Source organism: Diplodia seriata, assembly GCF_021436955.1.
Source record: "Diplodia seriata strain FDS-637 chromosome Unknown scaffold_7, whole genome shotgun sequence".
NCBI lineage: Eukaryota > Fungi > Ascomycota > Dothideomycetes > Botryosphaeriales > Botryosphaeriaceae > Diplodia > Diplodia seriata.
In genome coordinates, this window is record NW_027117314.1 from 1,636,744 (window position 1) to 1,652,293 (window position 15,550).

The window sequence follows — 15,550 nt, forward strand, 5'->3', positions numbered from 1 at the left end:
CCATATCCCCATGATATCCTCAATTTCCACCAGCAAAGTTCACGCACGAACGCCCCCATCCAACATCCAAACCGCCTGAAGAACGAACCACACCAACCAACATGTCCACAACCAACATGTCCACAACCAACATGTCCACAACCAACATGTCCACCACAACCATCACCGCTACCGCCACCGCCACCGCTACCGCTACCATCACCCCCACAATCACCACCACACCCACAAGCAACAACCCATTCTGGCGGTGGCGCCCCAGCGAAACCCCCTCCGCCATCCTCGCCGGCTGCATCATCGGCGGCGTCGTCCTCGTCCTCGCCGTCATCCTACTCATCATCGCGCTGCGGCACAAACGCGTGCTGCCCCGCTTCCGCGCGTGGTGGATGGGAAGGGGCGAGGCGCGGCGGCGGCGGGGGCGGCAGGAGGGAGGGGCGGGGGCTTTGGAGGAGGGAAGGAGGGTCAGGGAGGATAGAGCGTGAGTGAAGTCTGGATGTTTGTGGGGGGTACGAGGCTGATGGTGGGAGGGTGCGGTGTAGGTGTGAGGTTGCTGGGTTGTTGGCGGCGGCGGCGGCGGGGGGGTCCGGGCGGGGGAGGTGGGGGGGTTCGGGGCGGTAGGTGGCGGGGTTGTGAATGGGGAAGATGGGAAATGTGTGCGGGTTGTTTGCGGGGTTTTCGAGATCTGTTTGTGCTGTTTGGTGTGTTGATGTATCAAGGCGTTATGGAAGGGTGTTGAAGCGATGGAAGAGGGTTGGTGTTGGAGTTTGGAAGAAGGGAATCGATGTCGGCAAATGCTGAAGATGTGGGGAGCTTAGGGTTGCTGGAATTATCTAAAGCTTTTTTTGAGTTGTTCGGGTGAGTGAGAGCTTGAAGGCATACCAGAATGGAAAATGATTGGTACATATCTTCGTTCGGACATCTTCCTCAACCAGGGATCGCAGCTTGAACCGCTTGCAAGCAGAGGGGGGTCCGCGAATCGATCAAACAAGCGCCTATGCTTGCGCTTGAGCTTGATTGATCGCTTGACAAGCGCTTGCAAGCGCGTATATATACTATAATTAGTAGCAAGAGGCCCGTGTTCGGTCCTCCCCCCGTTCATACGCTACGATGCTTGGCGTGGTGTTGAGGCACCCTCCCCCCCCCCCTCTCTCTCCCCTCTTCTAAAACCCCTTCCTCGTCCTCCTTCGGGGCCTCCCTCCTGCGCTATTTACAATGCTTATACTATAGAAATCCTAAAGATAAGGCGTATCTATGCCTATTCGATATCTATTACTTCCGCTTATCAAGCGCTTGCCGCTTATTGCGACTTGCGACCCCTGTCCTCAACTGCCCACGTTGAGGGGCTTACAACCTCATAAGAAATCTTTTGCAACCCAGTGACGTAACCGCACTTCTTTCGCCGGTTGCCCGACCCGACCGCACCTGCTTACCTAAGCCAGTCACCATCCCCCAGGGCCTTCTTCTGCATCTTCCCTCCAACTCAAACCTTGTCTCCCAAAAACTCTGCAACTATCATCTGGGCCCACCCACGGAAACATCAACCATGCCTTCCATCGACCCTGGCTCGGCGCTGAGGCACAGCATGAGCGAGTACTTCGACAATGGACTCTACAGCGACCTACGTATTAAGGACAGCAACGGCCATGAGTACGCCGTGCACCGCGTCGTCGTCTGCGGACAAAGTCCCGTCCTTGCCAATGCAGTCAAGCCAGAGCACGGCTTCAAGGTAAGCGATGAAACCCCGCGGCTTGTAACTTGGAAACGATGATGCCACTCACCTCGCCTTCCCACGTAGGAATCCCAGACCGGCATCATCAACCTCGAGGATGACGACCCCGATGCCGTGAAGGCCATGCTGCAGTTTATGTATCGCGGCTCTTACACCATTACCGAGGACGACAACGCCATGACGCAGGTTGCACGTGCCTATGCGCTCGGCGAGATGTACTGCGTTCCGGAACTTAAGGAGGCTGCTGCCGCCAAGTTCAAGGAGCTTTCTTCTGCCCATTGGGAGAGGGCCGACTTCGTCAATGCCGTCCGAGTCATCTACGATTCGGTTCCGGACACTGATAAAGGCTCTATCCGAGAGATCGTTGTTGAAGTTGTCGCCAAGAATTACAGCGCTCTGCTCGCCAAACCTGAGTTTGAAGCTGTCCTGGATGACTTTAGCGCACTGGGAAAAGATGGCCTACGCGCACTGTCTCGCAACATTGCCAATGCCCCCAAGGAGCGGGAGTACAAATGCTATTGCTCTGGTCGCAACAACCCACCTCACACTGTCCGTTTGACCATCGACCACTACCAGGTTAATACTCAAACTGCCTGCCCAGATTGCGGTACGTTCCTTGATCACCCCGTGTGGGCATATTGGCAGATCAAGTAAGCTTTGGTGGTCCATCTCGTCAAGTATACGGCAAGCACGTTCGCTGTACATTAAAGCCAACCTTCAAAGCAATTCCTACTTTAGTATGATAGTCTTACAAGACAGTCGTCCAAGGTAGACCAGCCAGTATGGCACAATGGAATCGGTACTACTTATCCCATTTACCTGCAATTGTGACTATTCAAATCTCAGATCTGTCCTCACTGTCGTCATGCCAACTGTGTTCCGCACATTTCGTTTTCCGGAAGGCTCCAGGACAAGCCAGAGCGTAGGAAATGCCATCTTCTTTCACCCACGTACTCACCCACGCATCCGCGGCGAGTGACAGTACAAATTGGTCCATTGAGCTTACTGAGGATGATACACAATTCCTACACGGGCAGTGCAATACAAGATCCGAACGTAAATGTAAGCTTTAAATGCACAGATGTACGTCCGATTCTTGTATTCGACTATTTATATTAGGCAGATGCGGGCGGGCCAATCTCGTTTGTCACCCGCCGCGCAGCCACCCCAAATAGGTTTAGCGTGTTATGCTACACTTCATAAACTCTCCCAAGCACTTGGGATCCCGACACTCTCACCTCCACTTGCCGCGACAACCCTCAGCACGACCAACCCAGACAGGCCACCAAAATGGCCTCGGAAGACAAATACGCGCTGGCGCCTGACCTGGGAGGGTACGCAAGCCTTCTTCCTGCGCAATGCTCTGTAGTAGTATCGCGCGAGCTGACAGAAACACTCGCAGCCTCTTCAACAGCGAGCGCTACAGCGACCTCCGCATCAACGACAGCAACGGCCTCAGCTACAACGTCCACCGCGCCATCGTCTGCGGGCAGAGCCCAGTCCTCGCCAATGCCTGCAAGCCTGAGCACGGCTTCAAGGTACGCGCCGACTCCGCCAACCTCACCTTCCTCTAGCGGCGCACTTCATGCTAACCTCTAGGAAGCCACCACCGGTACCGTCGACCTGCCGAACGACGAGCCCGAGGCGGTCAAAGCCATGCTCGTGTTCCTGTACACCGGCTCGTACACGACCAAGGGCCACGCGCACCCGTTGCTGCTCAGCGCCCAGGCCTACGCCATGGGCGAAGTCTACCAGATCCCCAAGCTGAAGGCATTCTCTTGCCACGCGTTCTCGGCGCTCGCGGCCACGGGCTGGCAGAGCCCCGACTTCGCCGACGCGGTGGACGTCGTCTACGGCTGCACGCCGCCCGGCGGCGACCAGGACGGCATGCGCCGCGCCGCCGTCCACGTCGTCTGCGAGCACTTCCACGCCCTCGCCGACATGCCCGACTTCCGCGACGTGCTGGAGACCCACGCCGACCTGGCCAAGGACGTCCTCTACCACCTCGCCCGCCTGAACCCGGGTGGCTTGATCCGCAAGAATTACCAGTGCTGGAGCAAGAAACTCGGCAACCACTTCGTTCAGCTGGATGTCGACCTTGGCGCTAGCTTGGGCACAGTCCTTGTGTGTCCCCAATGCCAGGTTCCACGCACGCTCAAGGAATGGCAAATGGCCTTGCTCTGAGCAGTGGAAATTGGTCCGCCTTCACGAACAAGCTACCTTGGATAGGAGAGTGATGAGGCCGGAAGAAGAGCTACGTTTGAGCAGAAGAGGGAGCAGTAGAAGCACTCTAAAGTTACCCCATCCCGACTCTCTCCAAAGCTCGCCCAAGCGGTCTTTTCAGGTAGAAAATAACATGCCATAACCGAGTGCATCTACGGAATCATCGTGACATGCTCGCAGCCAGTGAAAGAAGACTCCAACCTTCTTATTTAGGTAATTGAATCCACTATCTAGATAAACGTGCACGCATCCAAGACTTGCATTTACGTCCGGACACCGGCTCCAACTACCGACATGAATATCTGTGTGAGATAGATGCGGGCAGGACAGCCTCTTCTGTCACCCACCGGCTGCGAGCCAGACCCTTACAGATCCTTCCAACGTACCGCAACACTCCCGATCGTCTCCTTCACTCAAACCCAAAGAAGCCCCCTCCAGTCTTTCATTAACATCACCCCACCTACTGACTGTCCCGTTCCCGCGTTCCCTCATCCATAGTCTCAAACCACATATTGCAAGCAAGCAAGCAAGCACGCACGCATCCAAAGACAAGAGAAACCCAAATCAAACCAAACCAAACCAAACCAAACGCGAACCCACACACACAAACGCGAAACCAAACACGTACAGAACAGAAAAGAAGAAAAAACGAACGAACCGTCTTCTCAACAACGATTCGAAAGAAAAAGAGAAAAAAAAAGTTTGGTCTTTCATTTAAAACTACAGTAACAACGACGACGACAGCAAACCAAATAGGGAAAACATGCCAAGCAAAAAGAAAAAAAGAAAATGCAAACGAATTGAGTCTACTACTTCTTTGCACGAAGGAGGAGACCTTCTCGTCTCGCAAAACCAACCAACCACCCCACCACCCCACCACCCACACCATCTCTTGTTCTCTTCTTCCCAAGTGATGGGATGGGCATACCAAGGAAATGTATAAAGAAAAAGAAAAGAGAGAGAAAAAAATTCAGAACGCCATTATCCATCAATCCACCGACCGACGACCATCGACGACATGCCACAATGCATTCATTCCCTCTCCTCTGGCCCACCACCAACAATAATCTCCAAAACGGATAATGAAACAAAGAGACAGAAAACCCTCCCTTCACCCCACCACCACCACCACCTCACAGCGTCGACCCCCTATCGAACTCGATGACATTCCGACTCCGACCACTAGCCCCGCTCTCCGCCCTTTCCCTAGACAACGACGTCGGCGTCAACGCGCCTCCGTCATCATCAAACTTATTCCCTCCCGCCGCACCACTCTTCCCCTCCCCCGCCTCCGACGACGGCTCCGCATCCATCAAATTCGGCACTCCTCCCACTCCTCCCACTCCCAATCCCATCATCTCGTCATGATTGTGCCTCGCCCTAGTCGCCTCATCCACATCCTCCGTCTCGGCGCCCTCGAGGAGGTCGCGATCCCTCTCGTGCAAGCTGCGCGTCTCGGCGGCGAAGCCGTGCTTGCCCGGGTCGTACTCGTCATCGTCGTCGTCGGCCCCACCAACACCACCGGCACCGGCGCCGCTACCACCAACTCCACCAGCACCGCCATTAGCAGCAGCAGCAGCAGCGTTAGCGCGTTCCATCTCGCGCTGTGCCTCGTCCATGCGGCGCTTGACCTCCGCGGCGACGCGCATGCCGTCAGAAACAATATTATCGAGCATGCCGCGCAGCCCTTTGCCGGGGGGCACGACGCCGCCGGTGCTGGGGACGGAGGGGAGGGAAGGCGAGGCCGGATGGCCGGATGCTGACGAGGTACCGCGGCCGGCGTTGGCGAAGGTGGTGAGGTGGTTGGCGCCCGCCGACGACGGCACGTCCGAGAGGCGGAACGAGTTGGCCAGCGCGCGGTCGAAGAAGTGCTCGAGGTTCTCGTCGGCCAGGATGACCATGCGGAACGTCGGCAGCGTGATGTGCAGCGGGTGCGCCGGGTCCAGCGCCAGGTTGGCTTTAGTGGCGGCGTCGGGCTTGGGTGATTGGAGGGGAGGCTCGTCCGCAGCTACTGCTGGGAGCTTCTCTTCCTCCGACTTGGATGCGGCGGGCTCGGCCTTGGGCTTGTTGTCGTCGTCGTCGACGTCGAGCAGGTTCTCTTCGTCGTCTTCGTCGCCGATGCTGAAGTCGTTGACGGCGTCTGATACGCCCTGATTCTTGTTGACTTCGTGATCGGGATCGGCGTATTCAAAACAGCGTCGGATGAAAGCCGAGATACTGTTGAGAATCGACTCGTCGGTCCTTCCTTCAGCATCATCTGCCAGCGCCAGCTCGGTTAAGGACGCTTTCGGGGAACTGCCATCCAGTCCTCGCCTCGTTAGGAACAGTAAAGCCTCTGAGATCCTCAAGATACCCTCGCGATCTACTCTACCATCATTGTCGTCGTCGTAAAGCTCGAAGAAATACTGGATATTCGCCATGATGTCCTTGTTGCCTTTTACTGCGGCCAATCCGGAAACGACATCCTGCAGGTTGAGTGTGTCTTCATCCCCTGTATTCCATTTCCGGAAGATCCGTTGCATGAATTCATGGTCCGCAGGCTCGGGACCAGATCCCCATGGGGAATTCGATTTGGCTCGGTTGCCTCCAAAATATGAGTGTATCTGCTTCTCCTGTTCGCCTGGTGGCGTTGGAGAATCCGTAACAGCCCATTTGGCAATGCCTTTCTATGTCAGCATGCGTTGGAAGGGATCGGTGAGACGGTGCTCAACATACCTGCAAGGAACTCTCTAAACGCATCATAATCCATCTGCGTAGGGCTCGGACCGAGAGCAACTCTACCTTTCTCGACGTCACCTCCGAACGAGAAGCCGGTGATGAGTTGGGAGGCTCTCATTTTACTCGCTCTTTCTTTTCGTTCCTCTTCCTGCTTCGCTTGCTGGGCCCTCTGCTGGCGTTCATACAAGACACCATAAAAGCGGTCATACAAGAAGCCGAGGTCGTTCATGCTCAATTTCTTGCTTTCCGACCCAAGATTCCGTAACGAGGTACGCTTTGCAAAATTCTCAATGTTGTCCAAGACGGCATCCTTGTGCTTGGCTCGCTGCTCAGAAATGGTGTTCTGCGTTATTCCAGCAAACTCCTTGAATGCAATCACCATGAGCTCCTGGAACCTCGTGACTGCTCTCAGCTTGGCGTTGTCCGACTTGGGATGAGCCGACTCGTCCAGGCGAGCAAAGTAAGTCTTCAGCACGGAAATGAAAGTCCCATCATCAGTAGCATCCAGTAGCTCTTCTCCGTTGATGCGCAAAATTGCAAGTCCGATCTGGAACAGAACCTTAGGGCCCTCTAAGAAGAAGACATCCAAAACGCGGAAGGCGAAAATCAAAGGCATCGAGTTGATGTAAAGCGAAAGGAACCAAGGGAGAGATACGACTGATAGCTGGATATCGTATTTCTGAAGGTGCTCCCAGAGAATAGGCATGGTCTTTTCGACAAGGGACTCGAAGACCCGCTGGTCGAGTAGGGTTCCGTACATGGTGGTAGAATAGTATCCTGGCAGCAGGCGATCGCACAGTATGGAAAGGAGGAAGAAGGCTTGGGGTTCCGACATGTAGCTGCAAAAATCAGTCCCGTCGACAGAATCAGCACCAAGCGAGCCACGTACATCAGAAGCGCAGCCACGACAATGTTCATAGCTTGACAATATCCGACCTCGAGGTTGGTCCAGCTGTACGCAGTCAAGACGCGCCTCAGGCGATCGATACCCTCATCACTTTGGAATCCGGGATATTCCGGCAAACTCCTGTTAAGGTCCTTTTCAATCTCATCTATAGCAAGCGATTCCCGCCCGGTGTTCTTGGCGAGCGTCTCTTCGTAGAGTTTCGGGTTCTGAAGGCGGAGAACGAAGGAGCCGGAGGTGAGTTCCCATATTTCGCCTCGCAGGCGGTTTGGTAGGCCAACACGAATGAGCTTGTGGAAGGTTGGTTGGCGAATGAGAGTTGCGTTCCGGCCGTTCTCTGGTACGAGTTAGCCCAACGTCGATCTAGAACCTCGAGACCGGCCTACCTCGCAGATATTCCCGCCATAGTCTTATCTTAGTAGGCTCGCGCAGCTTCCGCGGATTGCCGGGATATTTGAACTGCATGCCCAAGCCGGTATCGGGCGGCTGCCGTTTAGGGGTATCGCCATCCTTTGCGCCGGCGTCGTCGGAGAGCAGGTACTCGGAGTAGCAGGTCTGCACCACGGTCTTCAGGTTCTCAACGTCCTTCACGCCTTCGCGCAGACCGCGCTTGAGAGCGTCGCAGAAGCGCTCGCACTGCTGTCTGCTCCCGGCCAGTTGTATGGTGAGCTTCTGCGGCACCGCCCCCTCCTTCTTCGCGCGGTTGGCGTCGACCATGCCATTTATGGTTGTGATGGCGAGCGCAAACATGTAACTCTGGCTGTGGAGGCGCTCGACGCGGCGGACGGCGCAAAGGGGGATTGTGAAGCCATTGCCCGCAGGCCCGGCGCCGTGGGTCTGGCCGGTGAAGACGGAGCTAGCGCTCAGGCTGGCGGTTGACAGGAAGCTGGAACCCTGGGTGGAGAAGCAGAGGAACTGCTCGCTGAGGTGGAGCTTGCCGACATAGTGGTTGCCCTGGTGGCGGTCGGCGTGCTGGCTGTCGGTGCTGGTGCGGGTGGTGTGGTGGCCGGGCAGCGTCAGCTCGGCGGCGATCTCCTGGAGGGGGTTCTGCGACTCGGGCAGGCGGAATTGGAGGCGGAAGAGGACGGCCTTGGAGGGGCGGCGGTCGGAGCCCGGGCTGGCGAGGGCGAGCGACGGCTCAATGAACGACTGGGCTTTCTGCACCAAGTTCGAGAGGTTGAACATGGTCGTGGATGGAGGGGCTCATTTAGCTGGGCCGGGGGTCAGCGCGCGCGGAGAGGTCAGGGCGGAGGGAGGGCGCGCAGACTGACGCTTCATACTACGTGGCAGGCAGGACGGAATGCTCGGCGAGCACTGGGAGCGAGCTTGGTATGTAGGGCTGAGAGGCGGTTGTGACACCGAGAAGGTCGCCGTGGACCTTGCGGAGCATTCCCGTGCACTGGGGCTGCGATCGGCGAAACCGCGGAGGCGTCGCCAGCCAGCAGGAAGGATGACGCTAGGTACCTCCTCGTACCGGATTGAATCTTTTTTACTGCGCATCCAGTCCAGCTATCTGAACCACTCCCTGCAGAAACATAGCAGTGTAGTATTCCCGTACTTCTCCTGCCACCCGCCGTGCAAATGTGAGCCCATCTGCGTCACGTCTCGCTCCTGCCAAACCACTCGTCGCCGGCCCTTATCGCGGCCGCTCCTGCAGCGCTGCTCTCCACCACTGCATATGGGTGGTCAAATCCACTATTCGGGTGGATTTGCTCACTGTCAAGGCCCACACCTACGTTCGGATATTGGTTCAATTACAGACCAGTAACATCCAGGATTCCTGTGGGACAGACGCGTGTGGGTGGGCTCGATGCTTGTCACCCGCCGCGGCCCTGCAGCGCCTCCCATGGCTGCCAAGAGGCGTGCAGAGGAAACGTGACCATGGATACCACATGCATTTTATCATCCTACCAGTTGTTGATACAAAGCCTACCGTATCCTGCCTGTCCCATGCAGAAACAATCCCACCCCGACACCCGCACACCACCAACGCCCTTTGCATGCCGACGTGCCGCTTACTCCGGGTCCGCCGCCAGCTGCGACTCGTCGACCTCCTCGCCCGGCATGCGCCCAGTCTTCTCAATCTCCTTGACCTTGGCCTGGCCCTCCTCCGTCGTCGCATCAATCACACCCTCTTCCAAGCTGAGCATGCCACCGTTGCCCAGCTGCTCCACCACCTGCTCCGCCTCGTCCACGCTCATCTTCGCCAAGACCTTGTTCACCTCGTCGAGCTTGCCGCTCTCGAGAGCCCTCTGCAGACCCGGCGGGAAAGTCTCAAAGATTGTTCGTGCTATCTTGTTGTCGTCGCTCATCGACTCCGGATTCGATTCATCCAAGGGCAGAGGGGTGCGGATGTTGATCGTCGTGTTGGGATCAACCGCGTGCAACTGGATCTGCTCGACACCTTCGGGTTCGGGGTTGTTTTTGCGCTCCTCGACAATCTCCGCCGCGCGCGTGTGGATACGCCGGTAAGTGTTGTCGACGTCATCCCTGAAGAGCTTCCGTGCTTGGTGGTCTTTGGTGGTGATGCTGCAATCTTGTTAGCACATGTTGCGTGGTGGAAGCAATCCACGAAACTTACCGCTTGAAGAAGAGCTGCACGCCATCCTTTCCAAGTTGGCGGCAGTACTGGATAAGCAGAGCTGCATGTACGCACTGGTGCGCATACGCATGCTTGCCCGCCATCTCCGAATCAAAGGCCTCAACCAGCAGGCCATCCGTGTCCCTTTCTCTAAGGATGTTGGGGTGCGCCGAAATGAATTGCAGGAGAGCCCGGTAATCGTCCATCTTGATCTTGGCGAACGCCTTCGCATCAGGGCTGGCCTGAACATTATCGGGGTCGTCGTCCTCCACATCCCCGTCAGCACCGGAGGATTGACCAGTGTCGGCGCGAGAAACGTCGGGCCGGCCGGGGTTGAGGAGCTCAACCGATTCGCCCTGTTGCGCAGGCTTTGACGAGGATGGCGCGTCTTCGCTCTTCTTTACGTTCGAGTAGTCGAAGCCCGTGTGGAGGTCGTCACTGGTGATGTGTTTCTTCTCCGCCTTCTCCAGCTCGGCGAGCTTGGCCAGGAGCTGCTGCTGCAGGCCAGCTACCCTGTCCCTGTGTGACTGCACTTGAGTGATGAAGCCCTCGAAGCGGCTCTCGGGCTTCTTCTCATCAACCTCCTTCTTGACCTCATCAATCAGGGCGGCCAGCATTTGTGACCATGTCGGCTTGTGTTGGATCTGTGTGTGCACACCCTCGGGAGGGGGAGGGGGCTGATCTTGCGACGGATCGACGGCAGACTCCATCAAGGACTGGAAGACAAGCTGGTCGGCATTCTCGGGAGACGCCGTGTCTCTGTGGGACTTCAGGGCAGTGAGGAGGGTGTCGATACGCTCCATCAGCCCATCGTTGATGATGCGCTCGTACTTCAAGGTGGTGATCTGGTGGCGGCGCTGGGCGCGCTCCATGTGGATCTGCTCCTGCTTTGCGCGGATGAAGGAGCGCTTATCGACATTGGGGTGGACTTCGACATCCGAGTCGTCGCTGAGTTCCAGCGCGTCCTAGAGCGTTTTGTTAGACATGGTCGTACTTTTGAGACCACTTTCACATGCACAGTGAAAGCATCCATTTGGGAACTCCACGTGTGCGGTCGCATACAGCGAGGCTGCAGCTTCCCGGGCGATGCTGCACTTACCCATTTGCTGTAGTCAATAGGCATGTTGGGCCGTGGTAGAGAAGGTTGATGGCGGGGTGCTTGGCTAAGTATGACGAAATACCGGCAAAAAAGAAGTCTCGGTCGGTGCTGTCTGGCGCTGGCGCAGGACCAAGGCGTGTGTATCGGCGGATGTGCACTGGGCGAAAGCGGCCAGAGGAAGTACTCGAGAGACAGAAGGTGCAGTGCAGCAGGCGCGGGGCGGCTCTGAGCTTCTGCGCGATTCTGTAGACCCCACGACGCTTGCTGCGCGTCGGCAGCGGGCAGGGGCCTTGTCGCGGACCCGACGCCGGCCAGACATCTTCGCGCGGCTGGTGCTGTCATCACTTCGCACCCCATCCAACATTGCGGCTGCCGCAATTCTCGGCCTGCGACGCGCTCTCTCCCATCTCTTGTACGCGTACCATCATGTTCACGCGCGTCGCTACCTCTGGCTCCGTTTCCGATTTCCACACCATCCGTCCTTGCCGCTGGTAAGCTGTCTCCCAAATCCCATCTCCGCCGCGAAATGCGCCGCACAATGCGCGCATCGCGCCTCGCCGTCTGTGGAGCCTTTGGCGCTTCAGCTGCTCCCGTGAGGCCCTTCAGGCCCTTCGTCGACCTGCCAATTGCACAATGGACCGCCCCGCGGTTTGCCGTCCACCGCACTCTCTCGACCACGCCCTCTCCCTTCATCCGCCACTCATCCGTCGTTCCGACGACGTCACCGGCCTGTCAACGAGCTGCCGTCCTAGTCAAGCCGGTCTACAACCCCGCAAATGGCTTTCCCACGCCTGTTCGAGTCTTCGCTACCTCCAGAGTCCTCGCCGAGCCTCGCCAGTCATACCAGAATGAGATGAAGAGCAAGGGCGTCGTGGACAAGGAAGACGCGGACGAGGAAGATGGAGACTTCACCAAGTCCGAGAAGGCTTCGCAAGCGGCTCAGGTCAATCTCAGCGCAAAGTTGAGCAGAGAAGGTTCCGGCAAGGGCAGGACCGGTGGCTGGAAAGAAGTCGTCAGGCTTGTCAAAATCGCCAGGCCGGAAGCAAAGTCGCTGGGCATTGCCTTCGTGTTCCTCTTAGTCTCATCCACGGTTTCCATGTCCATTCCATTCTCCATCGGCAAGATTATCGACATCGCTACCAATGAGAAGAGCAAAGCTCTGCCTTTCGACCTCGATATCACGACCTTCTACACGGCTCTTGCCGGTGTCCTTGTGCTTGGAGCCGGCGCCAACTACGGACGTATCATAATCCTCCGTATTGTTGGTGAGAGAATTGTCGCGCGATTGAGATCTCAACTCTATCGCAAGATCTTCATCCAAAACGCTGAATTCTTCGACGCGAACCGTGTGGGAGATCTTATTTCTCGGCTGGGCTCTGACAGCATCATCGTCGGCAAGAGCATCACTCAGAACCTCTCGGATGGTCTTAGGTCCCTTGTAAGCGGAGCTGCCGGCCTTGGCATGATGGGATGGGTTTCGTTGAAGCTTACCGCTGTCCTCGGTGTCATGTTCCCACCTGTCGCTGTTGCTGCATTCCTCTTCGGGAGGTACATGCGCAACATCAGCAGAAAGATTCAGAGGAACCTCGGAACCCTCACCAAGATCGCCGAGGAAAGGCTTGGCAACGTCCGTACTTCCCAAGCGTTTGCTGGTGAGATCCAGGAAGTGGGACGCTACAACCGTCAGGTCAAGAGGATATTCGAACTCGGCAAGAGAGAAGCATTGGTCGCAGCCACATTCTTTGGAAGCACCGGGTTGATGGGAAACATCACGATCCTGGCAGTGCTTTATGTTGGTGGCGGTATGGTCAAGTCGGGCGGCATCAGCATTGGAGAGCTTTCCTCTTTCCTGATGTACACGGCATACGCTGGGTCTAGCATGTTTGGTCTGTCTGGCTTCTACTCGGAGCTGATGAAGGGTGTCGGTGCTGCCAGTCGACTTTTCGAACTGCAGGACCGCGATCCCACGATCCCCCCAACTGTTGGCCAGCCGGTCAAGTCGGCACGTGGGCCGATCAGGTTTGAGAACGTCTCTTTCAGTTATCCTACGAGGCCTGCTGTTACCATATTCAAGGACCTCAACTTCGAGATTCCCGAGGGCACCAACGTCGCTATCGTCGCTCCAAGCGGTGCCGGCAAGTCTACTGTCGCCAGTCTTCTGCTTCGATTCTACACGCCCACCAATGGCAGGATCACAATTCATGGCAGCGATATCGTCGACATGAATGCCAAGCAGCTTCGCCGTAAGATCGGCTACGTTGGACAAGAACCTGTGCTCTTCTCTGGAACCATTGCGGAGAACATTTCGTATGGCCAGCCTCACGCGACGCGCTCGGAGATCGTTGCGGCTGCTAGAAAGGCCAACTGTCAATTCATCAGCGATTTCGTAAGTGAACAGTATTGCCCGATTTTGGGTCGGATGACTAACTTTTGGACAGCCCGACGGCCTTGAGACGCACGTTGGCGCACGGGGCACGCAGCTCTCGGGAGGTCAAAAGCAGCGCATCGCCATCGCACGGGCCCTTCTCAAGCAGCCTGACATTCTGATATTGGATGAAGCCACCAGCGCGCTGGATGCCGAGTCTGAAACTCTCGTCAACCAAGCTCTTGGCGCTCTGCTCAGAGGTAACAACACCACCATCAGCATCGCGCATCGTCTGTCTACCATCAAGCGATCCGACCGCATCATCTGCCTTAGCTCGGATGGCCGTGTTGCGGAAGAGGGCACGTACGCGCAGCTTTCGTCGCATCCAGACGGAGCTTTTGCCAAGCTTATGGAGTGGCAAATGAGTGGCGGTGAATCAATGTCAGCTCAAAGGCGCGACAACCACGTCACCGAGACGGAGGAAATCGAGGTAGACCTCGAGGAAGAGAGCGAAGGCGAAGAGTTGTTGGATGACGAGGTTGCCAAGACCAGAAAGGAAAAAGTCACGTCAGGCGAGGTGGTGCTGGAGCGGACCAAGACGCATGATCGGTGAAAGGGAAGTTGCCTAATGGGGCAGGACTGAAACTGCCTGCATACGGGCCGAGCCGGGACAGCGACAGCCGCAAACCAGCCCGGCGCCAACAAATTTTCATCGCGCGCCCGATGATTGTGGAAGGTTACCCGCGGCAGAAGAGTTTGCTTTAGAGGTGCATTGGGCGAAGTTTGGTTTTGGTTTTGTGGCTAACTACGGACAAATGGGTGGGAAGAAAGCTCCCCTCTTCGCATCAGGAGAGCACAAGCTGTGCATGAGGTGATGTCCGCCTTGCCTGCGGCTGATGACGCCGACCGGGAACAACGCTCTTGGCTGCGCATCACCAAGCTCTACTCTTACCTTGTACCTTGACCTTTTAGCGCTTGGCCGTGCGAAGAAGTGCCGGGATGTTTGGCCGAGACTTTGAAGAGACTAGATGTATATTACCCTGCGCCATTCCTCTCTTCAAACTTGCCGTCTGTACCTCGTCTTGTGTCCCTGCATCATTCCCAAGCATCTCACCAAAGCAGGTCCACCGCCACATCATCCCTGCCAGATATCGTCTGCCCTTCCAGAATCTTTCTTTCTTTTCTACCCCACACACGAGTCAACCTTGTCACCCTAGACCGCCCTGACGTTGACGTCATACATCGAGACACCCATATCACCAATTTACCATTACACTTTCCATCCCGTCGTCCAGAACCAGAACCAGGCCCAGGCCCAAAACCAACCCCAGCCACCATGTCCTCCCCAAACACCGAGCAACCAACCGCCGCCACCGCCGCCACCACATCCTACTCCTCCTCCTCCCCCCACACAAAAAAAACCCCACCCGCAACAAACCAACACCCCACCGCCCACAACAACAACCACAACCACCACACCCAAGCCGACGACAACGACAACAACAACAACAACAAGTTCAAGATCGTCGCCTCGCACACGGCCTACCGCGGTGCCGCCCGCCCGCCCGCCTCCATCCTGTCCAAGCGGCCGTCGTGGGTCGACACCAGCCGCAGCGTCTCGCTGCCGTCTTCGCGGCCGTCGTCGCGCTCGGCTTCGGCGGCGGTGAGTCCGGTGGGGACGCCGGTCGGTACCCCGAGGGCGAGGTCGCCGGTGAGGGGGATGGGGGGCATGGTGGGGGAGGGAGAGGGGGTCGGGGTGGAGGGTGAGTAGGGAGGGGAGGAAGGGAAGTTGTTTTTTGTTGCATTTGAGGCGTTGCAGGCAGGGTCTGTCTGGGGGTTGGGGTTCGGGGGGTTGGTTATCCACACTGTACGAATATGGCACGCCACGCCACGCTCAATTGAAAAAAAAAAAAAAAAATCTCGAATCATTCAAC

At 56.8% G+C, this 15,550-nt stretch overlaps 5 protein-coding genes across 5 annotated transcripts; 3 read left to right on the forward strand and 2 right to left on the reverse strand.

The window, feature by feature from the left end:
- Positions 1 to 1,540: 1,540 nt before the first annotated feature.
- On the forward strand, positions 1,541 to 2,380 carry SLS55_007255 (uncharacterized protein; the record flags this gene model as incomplete). The annotated part of the gene is made up of 2 exons (XM_066778676.1): positions 1,541 to 1,723; positions 1,793 to 2,380. The coding sequence occupies 2 exons, from the start codon at positions 1,541 to 1,543 to the stop codon at positions 2,378 to 2,380; spliced, it is 771 nt and encodes a 256-aa protein (XP_066631113.1).
- Positions 2,381 to 3,016: 636 nt separating this feature from the next.
- SLS55_007256 (uncharacterized protein) lies at positions 3,017 to 3,910 on the forward strand (the record flags this gene model as incomplete). The annotated part of the gene is made up of 3 exons (XM_066778677.1): positions 3,017 to 3,060; positions 3,129 to 3,264; positions 3,326 to 3,910. The coding sequence occupies 3 exons, from the start codon at positions 3,017 to 3,019 to the stop codon at positions 3,908 to 3,910; spliced, it is 765 nt and encodes a 254-aa protein (XP_066631114.1).
- Positions 3,911 to 5,082: 1,172 nt separating this feature from the next.
- On the reverse strand, positions 5,083 to 8,756 carry GYP2 (GTPase activating protein (GAP); the record flags this gene model as incomplete). The annotated part of the gene is made up of 4 exons (XM_066778678.1): positions 5,083 to 6,611; positions 6,665 to 7,506; positions 7,557 to 7,908; positions 7,958 to 8,756. 4 exons carry the CDS (start codon positions 8,754 to 8,756, stop codon positions 5,083 to 5,085), a joined length of 3,522 nt encoding a protein of 1,173 aa, XP_066631115.1.
- An 830-nt stretch (positions 8,757 to 9,586) lies between these two features.
- On the reverse strand, positions 9,587 to 11,275 carry CDC37 (hsp90 co-chaperone Cdc37; the record flags this gene model as incomplete). Its single annotated transcript, XM_066778679.1, has 3 exons — positions 9,587 to 10,100; positions 10,153 to 11,117; positions 11,252 to 11,275. The coding sequence occupies 3 exons, from the start codon at positions 11,273 to 11,275 to the stop codon at positions 9,587 to 9,589; spliced, it is 1,503 nt and encodes a 500-aa protein (XP_066631116.1).
- A 402-nt stretch (positions 11,276 to 11,677) lies between these two features.
- On the forward strand, positions 11,678 to 14,229 carry MDL1 (ATP-binding cassette permease mdl1; the record flags this gene model as incomplete). The annotated part of the gene is made up of 3 exons (XM_066778680.1): positions 11,678 to 11,742; positions 11,858 to 13,637; positions 13,690 to 14,229. The coding sequence occupies 3 exons, from the start codon at positions 11,678 to 11,680 to the stop codon at positions 14,227 to 14,229; spliced, it is 2,385 nt and encodes a 794-aa protein (XP_066631117.1).
- Positions 14,230 to 15,550: the final 1,321 nt, after the last annotated feature.